Source organism: Sorex araneus, chromosome 10, assembly GCF_027595985.1.
Source record: "Sorex araneus isolate mSorAra2 chromosome 10, mSorAra2.pri, whole genome shotgun sequence".
Lineage (NCBI taxonomy): Eukaryota > Metazoa > Chordata > Mammalia > Eulipotyphla > Soricidae > Sorex > Sorex araneus.
The window spans coordinates 11484397-11501182 of record NC_073311.1 but is presented as its reverse complement, the minus strand read 5'-3'; the positions used below and the strand labels follow the sequence as shown (position 1 = coordinate 11501182).

The following is a 16786-nucleotide window of genomic DNA, read 5'->3' as shown; positions in this document are numbered from 1 at the left end:
ATGTCCTTGCTTGTGATTTTCTGACTCAAGACAGGTTGACATGTAGTTATGGTCCAGTCCAGGCAGAAGGGGACAAAGCCCCTTGGGAGAAATTACTAAGAGAAAAGTTTGCCAAGGAACCATCCTTTTTCATTGCTGCACTAAGGAAATATGGGAAATTCTGCATTTATACAAGTTTCTTTTTTGGGTTGCTTTTTAAACATCAGAGGAGCTTCCAACTAGGCAATTTAAATAAGGAGCATCTTGTTGACCTCTGTAACACCATGTGGCCTGAGCATAAGCTAGAGCAAAGGGAAAGATGGCCAGTGAATGGCAGTTTGCATTGCCAGACCATCTTGCAGCTAGAACTTTTTGCAGGAAGAAAAAGAAGTGGAGTTACCAACACAGAGGAGGCAGGAAAATACAAGATCATATGATTAACTGTTTAATACCAGGAACGAAGAAGTGCATCACTAAGTCTCCTATCCCCATGTCAGTAAGAAAATACTAACTCCCTGCCTCAGAACTAGCCTTGACCAAGAAAAATATGGTAGCATCTGACCACCTTAGGTTTCAACAACTCTGTCATAGTTTATTTTGCCAGCTTATATCAACAAAAGCACTTCCTTGACCCATTTTTTTTAACAAGCAGGAAACTGGCTGATCAGGCTAGGAAATGGGGGGGCCAATGCCCCCAAATTGGCTGATGGGGCTAAAACTTTGCCCTGGGGACTGCCCCTTCTTTCTCAGTTCATCAGTTTTCTCCCTGCCAGTTTTGAAGGATCAGATCGATCAATCAACTGTATACATGTGCACATGTACTTGTGGTGTTTTTAGTCAGTTCATTGTCTGTCTGTCTGTCTGTCTGTCTGTGTGGAACACTTGAGTGTTAGAGCCAGATTGAAATCAGTAGTAGAAATTCTTAGACCTGGGCAAGCAAGATCATCAAAAGAGGTCAATCCAGCAATTTAAAAGGTCTAGGTATTTTTGGAACTTGTTAGACCATGTTTAAACAAAGATTTCTTATCAGAATGTTGAGGCTACAGAGAAAGCAAAATTCTCATCTAAATTTCTTATTGGAATAACATTAATGATTATTAACAGTTGGAATTCTTTTGAACTCCAGAATCTGTACTATCTAGGAAGAACTACAGAAATAGACCCTGAAACTAAAGTGAGTTCAGAGAATGCAAGGCTTTATCTTACAAGCCTCAGTCAATTTTAATGAAAATTTAGGGCCATTTTACAAACAGAGGAACAGAAGCCATTAAAATTAAGTTTTTTTATGCTTCCATAAACAGTGGCAGTTCAAATGTTTTCTTATGCTGATACCTAAAAGTTTAGTAAGAACCAAAGGAATTTTTCTGTGTCTGAAAGCATGTTTGTATTCTTCTGGAATTGTTAAAAGTATATGGTGTAGAAAGCTCATGATTTGAAATAATTAAAGCACAAGAACTACTGAAATTAAGTCCAAGAACGTTTTCTCATGTTTCATAAAAATTGGTTCAAAGGTCTTATGCTGTTATGTCAATATACATATTTGTATCTGCATTGGATTAGAATATTTGACCTAGAAAATCTTGTGAGTTGAAATAATCGTGGTACATGAAAACAGGTTCAAAGAATAATGCTTTAGTTTAAAATATGAGTTTCTAGAGTTATAAAATTGGTTGCAAAATTTATCCTACCAGTGTTTTATTTGATCTCTGAAACTTCTGGTAACTAAAATTTTTTTTAATTTTTATTAAATCACCATGTGGAAAGTTACAAAGTTCTCAGGTTTATGTCTCAGTTATACAATATTCAAACACCCATCCCTTCACCAGTGCCCATATTCCACCACCAAAAACCCCAGTATACCACCCGCCCCCGCCCCCCTACCCCCAACTGTATAACTGATGAATTTCACTTCATTTTCTCTTTACCTTGATTAGGTTCCATATTTCAACACAAAACTCAGTACTGTTGTTGGAGTTTCCCCCCAAGAAAGACAGCCCCACTACCAAGGAAGCCTTTGCTAATTAGTTTTCCATTGCTGAGAATGAAGAGATATGTAGCCCCACTGCTCCAAGTACATAACTTTTTTTTTCCTTTTTCCTTTTCCATTTTTTTCCCCCTCATCCCCCTTCCCGCGCCTCATAGTATGGTGAACGCCACGCCGAGTTTCTACCTGAAAATGGGAAACAACCGGGAAAGAGGGATATTTTCTCTTCTCGGCCGGTGTGGGGCTGTTGCTTAGTTCAGTTCACAGTCCAGAGAAGTGGCTGCTACTTTAATAACCTTCAATATTTCAACAAAAACTCACTGTTATTATTTGGAGATTCCCCCACAAGTCAGACCTGCTAAAAAGGAACCGTTTCACATTGCTGACAATTATAGATGTTAAGTCTATATTAAGTCTGGATTTCTGTATAAAGTCCAGGGAAAATTCTGCCAGAAATTGCATATCCCAGCTCACAGTCCCAGTGCATTGCTGTAAGAAGTCTCTGGAATCAAAGTCTTTAGGCGCAGAGGGTCCGTTTCACTCTCAGCAGCTCCGAATTTATCTGGGCCGAGGGCGTGCCAGTTACCCACACCCCATGATTCCCTAGGAGCCCCAAGTGTAAAAATTGTATACCTCTGGGTTAGGAGTCTTAGAAGATGGCTCCTGCCATGTGGATGCTGCTGCCGCCACCATTTTCCGTGCAGGAAGACAGGATGGGGAGGAAAGGTCCACCCCCAGGCAGTATGGAGTTGTAGCCCAGTTCACAGTCCCAGTGCATTGCTATTAGAAGCTGCGCTGGATGCCCGAATGCGTTAGGTCTCTGGAATCAAAGTCTTTAGACACAGAGGGTCCGTTTCACTCTCTGGTAACTAAAATTTTTAGAGCTACTTAGCAAAGAATTATAATGGGTTAATCTCAGATGTCAGCCTGATAGACTGAAGCCATAGCATTGCACCTTGGTAAAAGTTTGAGATAACAGGCTTTCTTGATAGAATGCCAAACCAGCTTCAGAAGTTAGAAAGGAAAAAAAAGGTGAAACTGAGTCACTTTAAAGTCCAAGTGGCTAAGAACAGCCCCTTTGGCTTCAGTAGTTTCTGAGAATGGAGAATCACATGGAAAATGTGGGAACTTTCACTGACTATATTCTTAATCAGTCTGTCTAGTACGTAAAAATGCATGCTGTTATGATAACTTTATTTCATGCAAAAGCTTTGTCACCAGGTATCAACCTAGTCCTCACCTTCAGAGAACTTTGTACACTTGTGTACAAATCCTGTTTCATGGTATAACCTATGAGTGTTTTAATCTTCTTATATCTGTGTTTTCCTAGATATCAGAATCCTAAAGATTTCTCCTGGTTAATTTCTAATGTGAATTGAACTTTTACTAAGTGAATATGTTATAAGAACTTTAACAGTGAGCATCTTTAAAGCTTTTTTGAGTATCTGTAGACCTGATATAATGCTTTTGAAATATTACTGTAGAATACAGTTTTGTCATGTTAAATGAGATGATTAGCAACTTGTGTCCAAACTTGGGAGATCATGTTGTACTACATGCTGTCATCCCGTTGCTCATCGATTTGCTTGAGCGGGCACCAGTAACGTCTCTCATTGTGAGACTTATTGTTACTGTTTTTGTCATATCAAATACGCCATGGGTAGCTTGCCAGGCTCTGCTGTGCAGACGGGATACTCTCGGTAGCTTGCCGGGCTCTCTGAGAGGGGCGGAGGAATCGAACATGGGTCAGCCGAGTGAAAGGCAAACGCCCTACCGCTGTGCTCTCGCTCCAGCTCATGTTGTACTAAGTTCAGTAAAATAAGAAGTTTAAAACTTGTGGGATGTGACTATAGGAGTCTACATGTATGTCTAAAGTAAGAAAGACAATGGATGGAGATATCAAACTGTATTGTTATAAGAAACTTTAAATTACATCTGCAGAATTGTTCTAGTACCTTTTTGACAAGATCTAAAGAAAATACTTGACTCCTGATACAGGTTGTTAGATAATGGGAAATCAAAGGTTTTCAACATAGGATTGAATGAATTAAACATGATGTTAAACTGTATGCTTTATCTCTACAGATTTTAGCTTCTTTTAACTAGGACCCACAGCAAATGGGTGTTGAATCTCATTATGAGTAAAGTAAAATATTGCTTTCTCTTCTTTGTACCTTCAGAATGTTTTTGATGCTTCATGGCACCCTGTTTGTTTGCATAAATTCAGATAAGTCTCTCCACTCTGTAATAGGGTCTACCTCTCATGCAGACAGGAAAATCAGCAGTGAGACCCCCAAAGCCGTCTTCCAGGGAAAGTGAAGGGATTGGTCTAAATGATAGGAGTGTGTATTTAACAGGTACTGTTTCAAGTACCTAAAAACCTCAGAGGGACCCTAGAGGCAGGCCAGATCAAGGAAAGACTGGGAATCATCTCTGCTAATCTGCAAATCTGCAATGACTGACTCAGCCTGGGCCCGACTCTCAGCGTCAAGAAAAAAAAATACCTGGAAACCAGGATCTCTCCCAGCCCCGAAGAAGAGATGGGATGGACTCCTTTCTGTCAGGACACCTCTATGGAAAATCAAGCCCAAGGCCACATCCAGTTCAACCTGAAGGCTTGAGGCTTCATGCAGTTCATCGTGGGACCTGATCTTTGCATTTTATGGCCAGGTTTGGGTAACTCTGATGTGCCAGATAAAAATTAAGTGCCATTATTGGTGTGTCTCCTGTCTCCAGCCAACCCCCCAGGACTTCTCAGTAAATTACGGGGTCCCCCAAAAGGAGAGTTCTCTGACCTTGCTGTGTTTATGTAAAAGAACAAGTCAGGTTCGTTAAATCACTGTATCACTGTAATCCCATTGTTCGTCGATTTGCTCGAGTGGGCATCAGTAAAGTTTTTATTCCTCCCAGCTCTGAGATTTTAGCAGCCTGTCCTTACTTGTCTTTCCCAACGATTGAAGGCTCTTTCAAGGTCAGGGGAATGAGACCAATCGTTACTGGTTTTGGCATATCGAATCCGCCACAGGCTTTGCCCCTGTGGGCAGGATACTCTCGGTAGCTTGCCAGGCTCTCTGAGAGGTATATATGATTTGTTGCCTACCATCTGAACTCCATCAAATATGGTGTGGTAATTATGGAAAATGAGTAGGAAGTGTCTTATAATGTGTCTGGAAAGTGGCCTGGAGCATGGTGGTGGTTGGGTAGTGGAGGTCGGCTGCTGGGGCTTGGTCCCTTCGGGCGGGGAGGGTTCTCACCCGCCCCCCTCTGGGACACCTCAAGTGAAAATAGCCTGGTGCAGAGTCCCGTTTGTTAAATGTTCTGGCAAATTTTAAATTGAAGGTAGAGAGAAAACCATGTTTCTGTAACTTGCTTTTCATAAGAATCAGATCCGAATTCTACAGAGGTGATTGAATAAATGTATTCTAAATCTTGATCTAAAAGAAACCCGCCTTTGGGTAATTCAGATAAAACTAGTTTTACTGAACATAAAGGAAGCAGTCTAGTGTTTGGGACTCAATGTTGTATATGCTGTCACTAGTATGACCAGGGCATTGGATGCAAGAGCTTTACTAGGGGGAACCTCAGCCCAAAGTGCAGAATTAATTGTTTTCCCCAACTTGTCAATTGTCTAAAGTGCCAAGAATGGGCATCTAAACTTGTTCTAAGTATTCATCCTTAGGTCTATGAACACATATGGTTGTTTGGAGAGAACAAGGATTTTTAACAACTCTTAATTCTTGTTCCATCATGGGATTAATAGCCCATCCAGAGAATATTTCCTCTAAGCCAGAATATTCTGCAGAAGAAGAACAATAGGCATTAGAACAAAGTTTTCAAAAAGAATTTGGTTAAAGAGCTACATGAAGCTTCCAACATGGGAAGAGATGCTTTAATAACACTAGTGAGGCCACTGAGATGTGATCCCGGAGGACGCACGTGTGTGCGGCCTCTCCGCAGCTGCAAGAGCATGAACCCAGACCCAGCTAAGCTACTTTCGGCATGGGCAGCTCCTCGTAGAATGTCTCCAGCCTGAGAACTAAGCCGCGGCCCCGTGCCCACCCAGGAGGGGAAAGGTATTTCTCTCTCTCGCCTCTTCCTTTCCAGGGATGAAGGGCGTGGTGACCGCCATATTATGACGACCACAGATGGGGTTTACAAGCTTGCAATGATCTAATATCTGGAAGAAATCTCCCTGGACTTAGTTGTTAAAGTACAGAAATCTAAAACCGCAGGGCCGCTACTGCGGCCACGCAACCTCTTTTCTCTTCACAACAGGTCTGATTCTAGTGGGGTACTCCTAACAATAATAGTGAGGTTTGTGTTGGAATATTGAATGTAACCAAAATAAACAGAAAGTAAAGTGAAATTTATCCGTTACAAGGCAGGGGGAGTGCGGGGGGGGGGGAGCAGGATGGGAGGTGTACTGTGTGGGTTTGTTGTTTTGTTTTTTGGTGGTGGGATATGGGCACTGGTGAAGGGATGGTTGTTTCAGCATTGTATAACTGAGTCTTAAGCCTGAAAGCATTGTAATTTTCCACATGGTGATTCAATAAAATAAAATTCTTATTAAAAATAAATAAATAAAGACAAAAAAAAAACACTAGTGAAAAACTCTTCCATGGAAAGGGACTGAACTGTACTGTGAGAGAGAAGTAACTCAGAGCTGTGCTTTCTGTGCCATTAATGAACCTAGTGGAAATCTTGGGTCTCCTCTCCTAACACTTTCTCAGCATCAAGGAACTTACCTGGAAGAGGATTGGCAGCTTGACTTCATGCAAATGATCAAATGCTCAAATGTTCAAGGTATAAACATCTATTGGTTCTTATTGATAGCTTCAGTGATGAGCAGAAGTGTTTCCAATCTGTACTGAGAAAGTCAGAAAGGTGGCTTGATGCTTCTATGGTCATTAGAAAAATCTGGACACAGGAAGTTATTTTCTATTAACCAAACCTGTAGATGAAGGAGTTATTTCTTTCCATTTTAAAAAAAATTTTATTAGTGAATCACCGTGAGATAGTTACCAACTTATGAACTTTCATGTTTGCATTTCAGTCATACAGTGATTGTTTACCCATCCCTCCACCCACCAGTGCCCATTCTCCTCTACCAATTTCCCAGTATCTCTCCCACCCCCCCACCCCACCCCCCACCACCCCACCCTGCCTTTGCGACAGGGCATTCCCTTTTGTTCTCTCTCCTTTTGGGTGTTGTAGTTTGCAATAGAGGTATTGAGTGGCCATCATGTTTGGTCTATAGTCTACTTTTGGCATGCATCTTTCAGCCCGACTTTCCATTTTTCTTAATGATAGAAATGGGTATGGCATTATGTTGCTTCAGTTCCTGTTGCTTTAACTCTTATGTTTTCTAAGATAGCAAGCCTCTCTGTCCTTACTGGGTAAGAAAGGACCTTCTACTCTCCCAGGGTCTAATCATTTCAAGGTGATATCCCTCAGTCTAATTGATCTGATCTTTTCTCTCAGATAACTTCAGGAACCCAACCAATTCATTGCCTGGGGTCCATTAAAAACTAAGGTAGTCTGAGATTTCATCCCTTATGCAGGCAGGGTCCCCGCCCCTCTGTCAGCATGAAGCAGCTCCAGAAGTCGGAACTTCAACCATTTTCCCTTAAAGATTTCAGGCCGTGAAGTCTCTGGGGGGGGGGGGGGATATGACATAGGCACGGTAGGGTAGGCCCCTTCCCAAGGCAATGGCAAAGATTTCCTGGGAAGAGATAGCCCAGAAGTTGATGCGAAAGCCTGATAGAAAAAACAGGAACTAAGGCCCAACAAGACCCTCACCCATCTAAGCAACAGACCCAGAGAAACAGAACTCCTACAGAAACAAAAGGCCAGGAAAGAAATTTCAAAGAAGACCATCAGTACTCCCAATCCCCCTGGTAACCGTCTTGGCAACAGACTTTGACTTAGGTAGAAGCCCCCCATGGGAGCAGGTGGGACCCTATAAAGGTCACCTTGAACCAAGGAGGGGCGCACGCATATGCTGCCCGGGCCCATGTGCTGCTTGCGCCCATATGGCCAAGCACATGCGGTGCCTGAGCACATGTGTCATCCACATCTCCCCTCTTGACATGTGTCCTTTCATGTTTTCCTGTCTAATGCTGGGATGTGTGTAGGGGCTCTCGCCACCCTTGGAGGAGCCCGGTTCTCTCTTGAGAGCGTTACTCTCCACTCTCTCCCACTTTCTCGCCCTCCTTCCCCTCAAAACTTCCAAATAAAAACTATGTAATTCCACTACTCGTCTACTCCTGAAATTCCTTTTTGCAACGTGAGAACCCAGTAACCCTGGGCCCCAGGTGGCAGAGGTGGATCAGGAGCAAGTGTCCGTCTTTCTCCTCCCCACTTCACATGAGCCACTCGTGGGGCCCACCAACATCACTTATAACCCTCTTTTATAGGTTGTGGATTGGACAACGCCAGGACCCTGTATTTTGAATTAACAATTCCCTCCTTTAACCCTTCCCTTGAAATTCACAGGTGCCTCAGTTCCTGAAGGAGGAAGGAATGACTGTTGCAGGAACACCTTTTCATTTTCTCTCGGATATCTATTTGTATGTATTGGAGATTCCCTCTATCTCTTTCTCTACCCCCCGATGGTCAAAGCCTCTGATAACTTCAAAAAAGTGTTTTTTCTCTAAAACATGAGCTAGGTTGCACATCTATGACTGCTGATGAACCTGACCAGAGAATGGCTGCATTTTCCTGCTGAAGAACACCTGCCAGAAGTTGCAATGCTCCTGCTCCAGTGCTTTCTGCCTGATCCAGTGATCTGAAATTTATCAGACTCTTAATAGCTGCTCTCCTGGACTCACTGCTGTGACCACTACAGCTGCTGTTGCAGGAACAACTCTTCAAATTTGATTCAGCCACTTCACTTCTTCAAAAAGTGACTAAATGACTCTCATCACTGGTGACTCTCATCACCCCTGGACAGTGCAGGAAAATTGGATGCTTTACTTCCCATTGATATAGTTTTTAATTTCCTTTTCTTAATGCATTAACAATGATTTCCAGTAAAGTTACATCATCTTCATGTGAATGGCCAAAAGGCACATGAAAAAATGCTCTTCATCACTAATCATCAGGGACATGCAGATCAAAACAACTATGGGATACCACCTCACACCACAGAGACTGGCACACATCCAAAAGAACAAAAGCAACCGCTGTTGAAGGGGATGTGGGGAGAAAGGGACCCTCCTACACTGCTGGTGGGAATGTTGACTGATTAAGCCCTTTTGGAAAACTATGGATGCTTCTCAAAAAATTAGAAATTGAGCTCCCATTTGACCCAGCAATACCACTTCTGGAAATATATCTTGGAGAGGCAAAAAAGTATAGTCGAAATGACAGCTGCACTTCTATGTTCATTGCAGCACTGTTTATAATAGCCAGAATCTGGAAAAAACCCTAGTGCCTGAGAACAGATGACTGGTTAAAGAAACTTTGGTACATCTACACAATGGAATACTATGCAGCTGTTAGAATAGATGAAGTAATGAACTTTGCATATAAGTGGATCACCATGGAAAGTATCATGCTAAGTGAAAGAGTCAGAAAGAGAGAGAGACTGCACTCATCTGTGGAATGTAAAATAACAGAGTAGTACACCCAAGAATAGTAGAAATAAGTACCAGGAGGTTGGCTCCATGGCTTGAAAGCTGGCCTCACATGCTGGGGGAAAAGGCAGTTCAGATAGGAAAGGGAATAACAAGTAAACTGTGGTTGGAGGACCCACTTGGGAGGGGAGATGTGTGCTGAAAGTAGACTATAGATTGAACACAATGGCCACTCAATACCCCTATTACAGCCACAACACCCAAAAGGAGAGAGAGAACAAAAGGGAATTCCCTGCCACAGAGGTGGGGGGATGGGATTGGGGGGTGGGAGGGATACTGGGTTCACTGGTGGTGGAGAATGGGCACTGGTGGAGGGATGGGTGCTTGAACATTGTATGAGGGAAACACAAGTATGAAAATGTGTAAATCTGTTACTGTAGCCTCATGGTGATTCACTAATTAAAAAATTTTTTAAAAAAGAAAAGAACATAAAAAAAAGCTACATCATCTCCAGTCTCTAGTGATAGCATGTAAAGAAATTCACATATTTGCCACTTGTTTCTGTAACAATCATGTGATTTCTGAAGTCATATGACTTCACTTTCCGCTTGAGCAAATCGATGGACAATGGGACAACAGTGCTACAGTGCAGTGCTACTTATATGGACTGGAGCGCTAGCACAGCGGGTAGGGTGTTTGCCTTGCATGTGGCTGACCTGTGTTGATTCCTCTGTCCCTCTCTGAGAGCCCAGCAAACTACCAAGAGTATCCCGCCCACACAGCAGAGTCTGGCAAGCTACCCATGGCGTATTCGATATGCCAAAAACAGTAACAACAAGTCTCACAATGGAGACATTACTGGTGCCTGCTCGAGCAAAGCTGATGAACAATGGGATAACAGTGCTACGACAGTGCTACAGTGTTAGTTTATTTTATTTTGTACTACACACCTCACACATTATATATAATATGCTTGTCAATATCATTTAGGTAGCTTGAACTATTTCCATTTTACAGACCAGAAAACTAGTGAGCTTCCCTAATTTGGGTAGGGTAAGCTAACATAGCCACTGAGAGCTAGAGAAAGGTTTAGGGTTAGGATCCAGATCATGTGATGCCATAGTTTTAGCTCTCAGACCTACTCCCCAAGACAGGGAATCACAGATGTGCCTTTCTACAAGAGCCTGTATGTGGAACAAGAAAGGTCAAGAAATTACTAGCAGTTCTCAGTTCTCCAGTCGCCACCCCCAACTTTGGTTTTTAGGACACACCAGAGGTGCTCAGGTTCAGGGCTTACTCTTGGTTCTGTGCTCAGAGGACTACAGCAGTGCCTGGGATAGAACCGTGGTCAGCCTCGTACAAGGCAAGTAGTGTCATGACGGCCCTTGCGGTGCTCAACTCTTAAAGTTAAAGGCATATTAGATTAACTCAAGGCAACAGAACTTTCCCCAGTTCTGTTAAAAAATCCTGTTTGAATTATTTGCCATGGGACTCTGGTCCTCTTTTATAGCAGAGGGCGCCGCCCCCCCAGATGGCTGGGGCTGGAGCACGTGTGCCAGGCCTCCCTCAGGCGAGGTATGTGCTCTGCTATTTAAGCTACACCGCCGACCACTAGCCTACTGTTTTTAATATGTCGAAGAGGAATGTTTTTCCAAATCACTTTTTAAAAATTCACCGGACCTGGGGCCGGAGCGATAGCACAGCGGGTAGGGCGTTTGCCTTGCACGCGGCCGACCCGGGTTCGATCCCCGGCATCCCATATGGTCCCCCAAGCACCGCCAGGAGTAATTCCTGAGTGCAAAGCCAGGAGTAACCCCTGAGCATCGCTGGGTGTGACCCAAAAAGCAAAAAAAAAAAAAAAAAAAAAAAAAAAATTCACCGGACCTTCTCAGAGGCCTCCCACCGCCTTTGCAAAAATACATAGGGTGTGAGTGATAATGTAGTGGGCAGGGCTCTCGTCCCGCATGCACTGACCAGAGTTGGATCCTCAGCATCCCATCTGTATGGTCCACGAGCCAGCCAGGAATGATCCGTGAGTAGAGTCAGGAGTAAGCCCTGAGCAGCGCTGGGTGTGGCTCAAAATCCAAAACAGAAAAAAAAAAAAAAAAAAAAAAGATGCTCGGCTTCCCCCAGGAAACCTACCCTCTTTAAGGCACTGCAGCCAGCATGTCTCTTGGGAAACGGCTGGCATATCCCCCGCCCCCCACACTGGGTATCAGCAACTTTGGGAAAGACTGATCCATCCTCCCCCCCCCCTTCCCTCCCGCACACGGGTTCACACTGGGAAATCGGCAAGCTCTCCAGAGAGCCAAGAAAGCCAAGCCACATACAGACGACCCAAGAAGATACGCCGGGAGATGAGGACACCTGATGACGACACGCCTCCCTGCCGCCTTTCGGGGAGCTCTGGTTTACTCACACCTCCCACGCCAGATGGAAGTTTGCGCGCGCGGACACGCACACGCGGTTCCCGGGGCCTCGGTGGCCGGAGCCCGGTCGTCCCCCCCGGGGCTGAGCGCTCGGCGGCTCCGGGTGCCTGCGGGGACGCGCTGTCCGGCCGCCTCGCGGAGACCCGCGTGGCCCGCGCGCCCCCTCTGCGGAGCGCCTCGACGCGGGTCCAGCACAAGCCCCCGGCCGCCGGCGAGCGCCGCCCCCACCCCCACCTGCCGGGCGCCCCGCGCGCCCCGCGCGCCCCGCAGGAGCCCGCCAGCTCAGGTGCGAAGGCGGCGGCGACGCGCGGGACGCGGGCCCCAGTAGGGTCCAGCGAGGACCGGCGCGGCGCCTGAGTGGGCCGGCGGGACGTCAGTCAGGCGCCGGGGCGGGGCCCGGCCGTACCCCCCCCGCCCCCCACCCCCGCCTGGTTATAATGACGCGCCGCGACGGCCGCGGGCTGGCCGGCAGAGGTGCGCGCCGGGGCAGGGGTGAGGTCCGGGGCGCACGGGGCCCTCGCAGCTGCTGCAGCTGTCGTGCGGCGGCGGCCGACGGAGACGCCGGGAGGAGGAGCGGGAGGAGCGGGCGCGGGACGGGGACACCTCCGGCCGCCCGGGCTCGGGCGCACCCACCCGCCTAGGTGTTGCTCCCAAGTTTGACCTCCCCGGCGAGCTAGGGGCGCTGGTGGCCGGAGACCCGGGGCTGGAGCGCCGAGTCCGGGCTAGGAACTTAACGTCTCCGTTCGTCTGGTGTCCCCTCGATGAAGATAAATAATAATCTTTATTCATTTCTAGAACATGGACTTGGCGCGCCTCTGGCTGGGACTGCTGCTGCCCTTGGCGGCGGCGCTGGATTTCGGCTACCACCACCAGCAAGAGATGGAAGCGTTCCTGAAGTCGGTTGCCCGGGACTACGGTTCGATCACTCACTTACACAGTATCGGGAAGTCAGTGGAAGGTAGGGTCTCTGTCGCGTGCACGTCCCACCCCCCGCGGTCATATCTAATGAGATATGCCTTGGCTTGTTGTCTCCCCCCGGGGGGCGGTTACTCGGAGCTGGGTGGGGGGCTCCAACTGTGTGGGTTGCGTCCTGCTTCTCTTGTCCGTGGTACCTTGACTGGGGAGTAGAAGGAAGATCCATCTCCACCGTCATTCCGTGTCACTGAGTACGAGGTGCTCGAGGCTTTGCCGGTTAAGACATCGATTGTCATCATTTATTGTGCACGTTGTGTTTTACTTCCTTTCCTAAGTGAAATTCTTACCTGCCTCAGGTTTTCCTTTTTCTTGACTTCTTTTAATGTGGTTGAGACTCAATGTCTATCATCTCCACGTTTCTTTTAAGCTAAACTGGTGTAGTTCTATTGGTGAGAAATCTGTAGGATAATCCCTATGACTTAAAGCTATGCAAAAGTGTATCTCAGTCGTAGATTATATGTACTTTTAAATGACAGTGATTGGTGATGGGTACTCCAGGGAGTCTCATGTTTATCTTTAATTGCTTTATGTTTTAGTTTAGGTACTATATGTTTAGTGTAAACATTTAACTGTATACTTTAAAGAATTATTATTTCTATAAATGGAAATTTGAATCATAAGAAAATTAACTATTTTGTCCAATATCACTCACATAGTGAATTTATAATAGGATTAGAATTCAGATCCTTCCCCTTCAAGGCATTTCTGGAACAAGGCAAGTAATTGTATCAAATTTTATTTCTTTTCCCCTTTTTTGGGGGGGTTGTTTTGTGTCTTTTTGGGGGGACCACACCAGTGGTTCTCAGGAGACCGTACGGGATGCCAGGGATTGATTGTGGGTTTTTGCAGACAAGTGCCCTGCCCATTGTACTATCTCTTCAGCCCTACAAATATTGTTTCTTAACTGTCTTTTGTAACACTGGTTCCCGAAAACAGATGACCAGAAGACAGTGGTTAAGTCAAAAGTTTTGCCAAGTTTATGTAACTGGAACTTCAGCTCTTTCTAAGGTGTGTTCAGACTCTTACCTGGATTTTAGCTGTGAGTTTTCGAGTCAAACTGGAAGTCTTTTAATTGCCTTATCCTTAATCACTTTCCAAAAAAGATTAAGGTCATAATTTTTGTATTAAAGAAGTATTGCATCAATTGCCTTATGTCAATGCCATGTGGAGGGCTGTGGTTAGCAGTGCCTTTGTTTTTAAACAACATTGCCAAATAGTCAGTGCCTATATTACTCTGTAACCCAAATTATGAGGCTGGATGTGTGAGAAATCAAACTTTGAATCAGCATATGTATTCAACATTTTGAAATCAGTTTTCCCTAAGGCTAGAAAAGAGCAATTTTAAAAGATCTGAAAACACCAATTATATTAATAAATGAGAGGTAGAACACAACGAGCCTGCGTTATTGCTCCATCATCATTTAAGCCAGAAGACGATGAGGATGTTGTTAATCTCAAGTAAGAAAGGATTTGCTAGGTTCTTATGCTTTTGGGCACAAAGTGTTTGCCAAAGAAAATTGGGCGCTCCTTCTTAAAGTGAAGCTTTTTTTAATCTATCTTGTATACCGATAGTAACAAGTGGAGTAGGCAGGTTCTTTTTATCATTTAACTTTGTATGCACTCTGTGGTAATTAAAGGGCTAAGATTGGATGGGACCCAAAAGATAGTATAGGGATTAAGGTGCTTGCCTTGCACATAGCCAACCCCATGTCTATCCCCAGTACAGCAGAGGATCCCCTGCACCCAGCACCGGCCACAGCCAAGAGTGATTCCTGAGCATCACCAGAAGACTTTTAAAGAAAAAGTACAGTCTGACATTAGCAGTGCTTGTGTTGAATGTGTTCTAAATAAGTAATTGGATTAAGAAAAATCCCAGGGGAGGCTGGAGCAATAGCACAGTGGGTAGGGCGTTTGCCTTGCACACAGGTTCAATTTTGCCTTGTGAACCGGGTTCGATTCCCAGCATCCCATTTGGTCCCCCAAGCACTGCCAGGAGTGATTCCTGAGTGCAGAGCCAGAAGTAACCCCTGAGCATTGCCAGGTGTGACCCAAAAAGTGGGAAAAAATATCCCAGATCTTCCTTTCGGGAGATCTCCGAGTGGGAGATTAACCCCGTGCGAGCAGCAGGGAATCCGCTCTAATGTGTGACTGCCGTTAGTGTGAGTGTGGGAGGTTGGTGTTCCTTGTGAACAGTTTCTGATAGGTGAAAAAGTTCCCCTGGTCTTCCTGTCCACAGAGGCATAAGATAACTTTGGTTAATAAATAGTTACTGTATAAACTATTTCATTTTCTTCTCTTTCTTGAACTGTAAACATAGGCACATTATCTAGGAAACAAAGTAATGCTCCTACCTAGCCAATTGCATGTTTACTTTCTATAAATCATATAATATGTATTTCATTGCTACAATCATGGATTCTATTCTACTTTTATCCCCAATTCATATCATTTTATTCCCTATGCCCATGAGCTGACAAGATTTGCAGATGTGCATGGTTGCTATCAAATATTTCACTCTCTGAATTGATGATTTTTCTATGTTAAATTTCACTTTTTATTCTTAGAAAATTCATCTTGGAGCTGGAGACATAGTATAGTAGGTAAGGTGCTTGCCTTGCATGCAACCAACCTGGATTTGAATCCTAGCACTGCATATAGTCCCCTGAACCCTGGCAGGAATGTTCCCTGACCACTACTGGGTGTAGCCCAGAAGTCAAAATAAAATAAAATAAAATAAAAGTTACGTTTTCTGGCATCTGTATAGATTCTGATGATCTCTGGTTTAAACAGTGATGCTATAAACCATTGACATGTGTCATCATAATTACTCTCTTATTTATTTATTTCCATTTATTTTTTTTTAATTTTGAAACACCCGAAACCTGCACCAAAGTTGAGCACACACTTGTGTATCCTTCCCCTAGAGTCAGCCAAGTAGACTCCCTGTACTACAACTCAGCCTTTTGGAGGAAACCCCATTCCCTAAGGACACGGTAAAGAAAATCACAGGGAAGCAAGAGAAGCGACAAAAGAGAACTGAGAAGTGCATTGAGAAAAATCAGAAAATGTCTGTCATTCATGGGTTCATTCATTTATCCTTCCATTTAGTTCAGGGAGTGCCTAAGCCTCTTGGTCAACAGGTTGCCTCACATATCATTAGTAATATATATCTGTTTGCTCGGATTGAATATTTGCTGAGTGATACAGATGCCTTACAATATCCTTGTAAATAAGCAAATATGTGTGTCACTCAATCTTTGGCATCAAGTAACTTCCTTTAAAAAAACAAATATTTTTATTGTGAATGACCCTTGCTCGCTCTCCATAGTGCCACTCTACCCCCCAAAATTAGTTTCACAGTCATTTAAGATAAGATGTCTTACTATCTTTGTTTTAAAAATCTTATTTGGGGGAATCTTATAGAATTATATTTTTGAGGGGACCACATCCAGCTATGTTTAGGACTCACTCCTGGCCTAACTTTGGGGACTATACCAGCGCCAGGTTCGAACCTAGGTCAGGCACACGCAAGGTAAATAAGGACCCTACCCATTGTGCTAATTCTTTGGCCCTCTTAAGAATCTTAGGGGCTGGAGTGATGGCACAGCGGGTAGGGCGTTTGCCTTGCACACGGCCGACCCAGGTTCGATTCCCAGCATCCCATATGGTCCCCTGAGCACCGTCAGGAGTAATTCCTGAGTGCAGAGCCAGGAGTAACCCCTGTGCCTGGGGTTAACTCAAAAAGCAATTAATTAATTTAAAAAAAAAGAATCTTAGCTTGAGGGGCTGGAGCGATAGCACAGCGGGTAGGGCGTTTGCCTTGCACACAGCCGACCCGGGTT

General features: G+C 44.7%; 1 protein-coding gene and 1 long non-coding RNA gene across 2 annotated transcripts in view; one reads left to right on the top strand and one right to left on the bottom strand.

Annotated features, from left to right (window-relative positions):
- Nucleotides 1–2699: 2699 nt before the first annotated feature.
- On the bottom strand, nucleotides 2700–11630 carry LOC129399118 (uncharacterized). Its single transcript, XR_008626944.1, has 3 exons — nucleotides 11515–11630; nucleotides 6709–6825; nucleotides 2700–2832 (listed from the first exon to the last, which is right to left on the bottom strand). It is a non-coding gene; the product is annotated as an uncharacterized LOC129399118 (long non-coding RNA).
- An 811-nt stretch (nucleotides 11631–12441) lies between these two features.
- The window catches only part of CPM (carboxypeptidase M), a 92773-nt gene continuing 88428 nt past the window's right edge, over nucleotides 12442–16786 (top strand). The window contains exons 1-2 of the mRNA XM_004602657.2: nucleotides 12442–12461; nucleotides 12765–12927. Coding sequence (XP_004602714.1) covers nucleotides 12768–12927 — 160 coding nt within the window. The 5' untranslated portion in view covers nucleotides 12442–12461; nucleotides 12765–12767. The remainder of the gene's footprint in view (nucleotides 12462–12764; nucleotides 12928–16786) is intronic.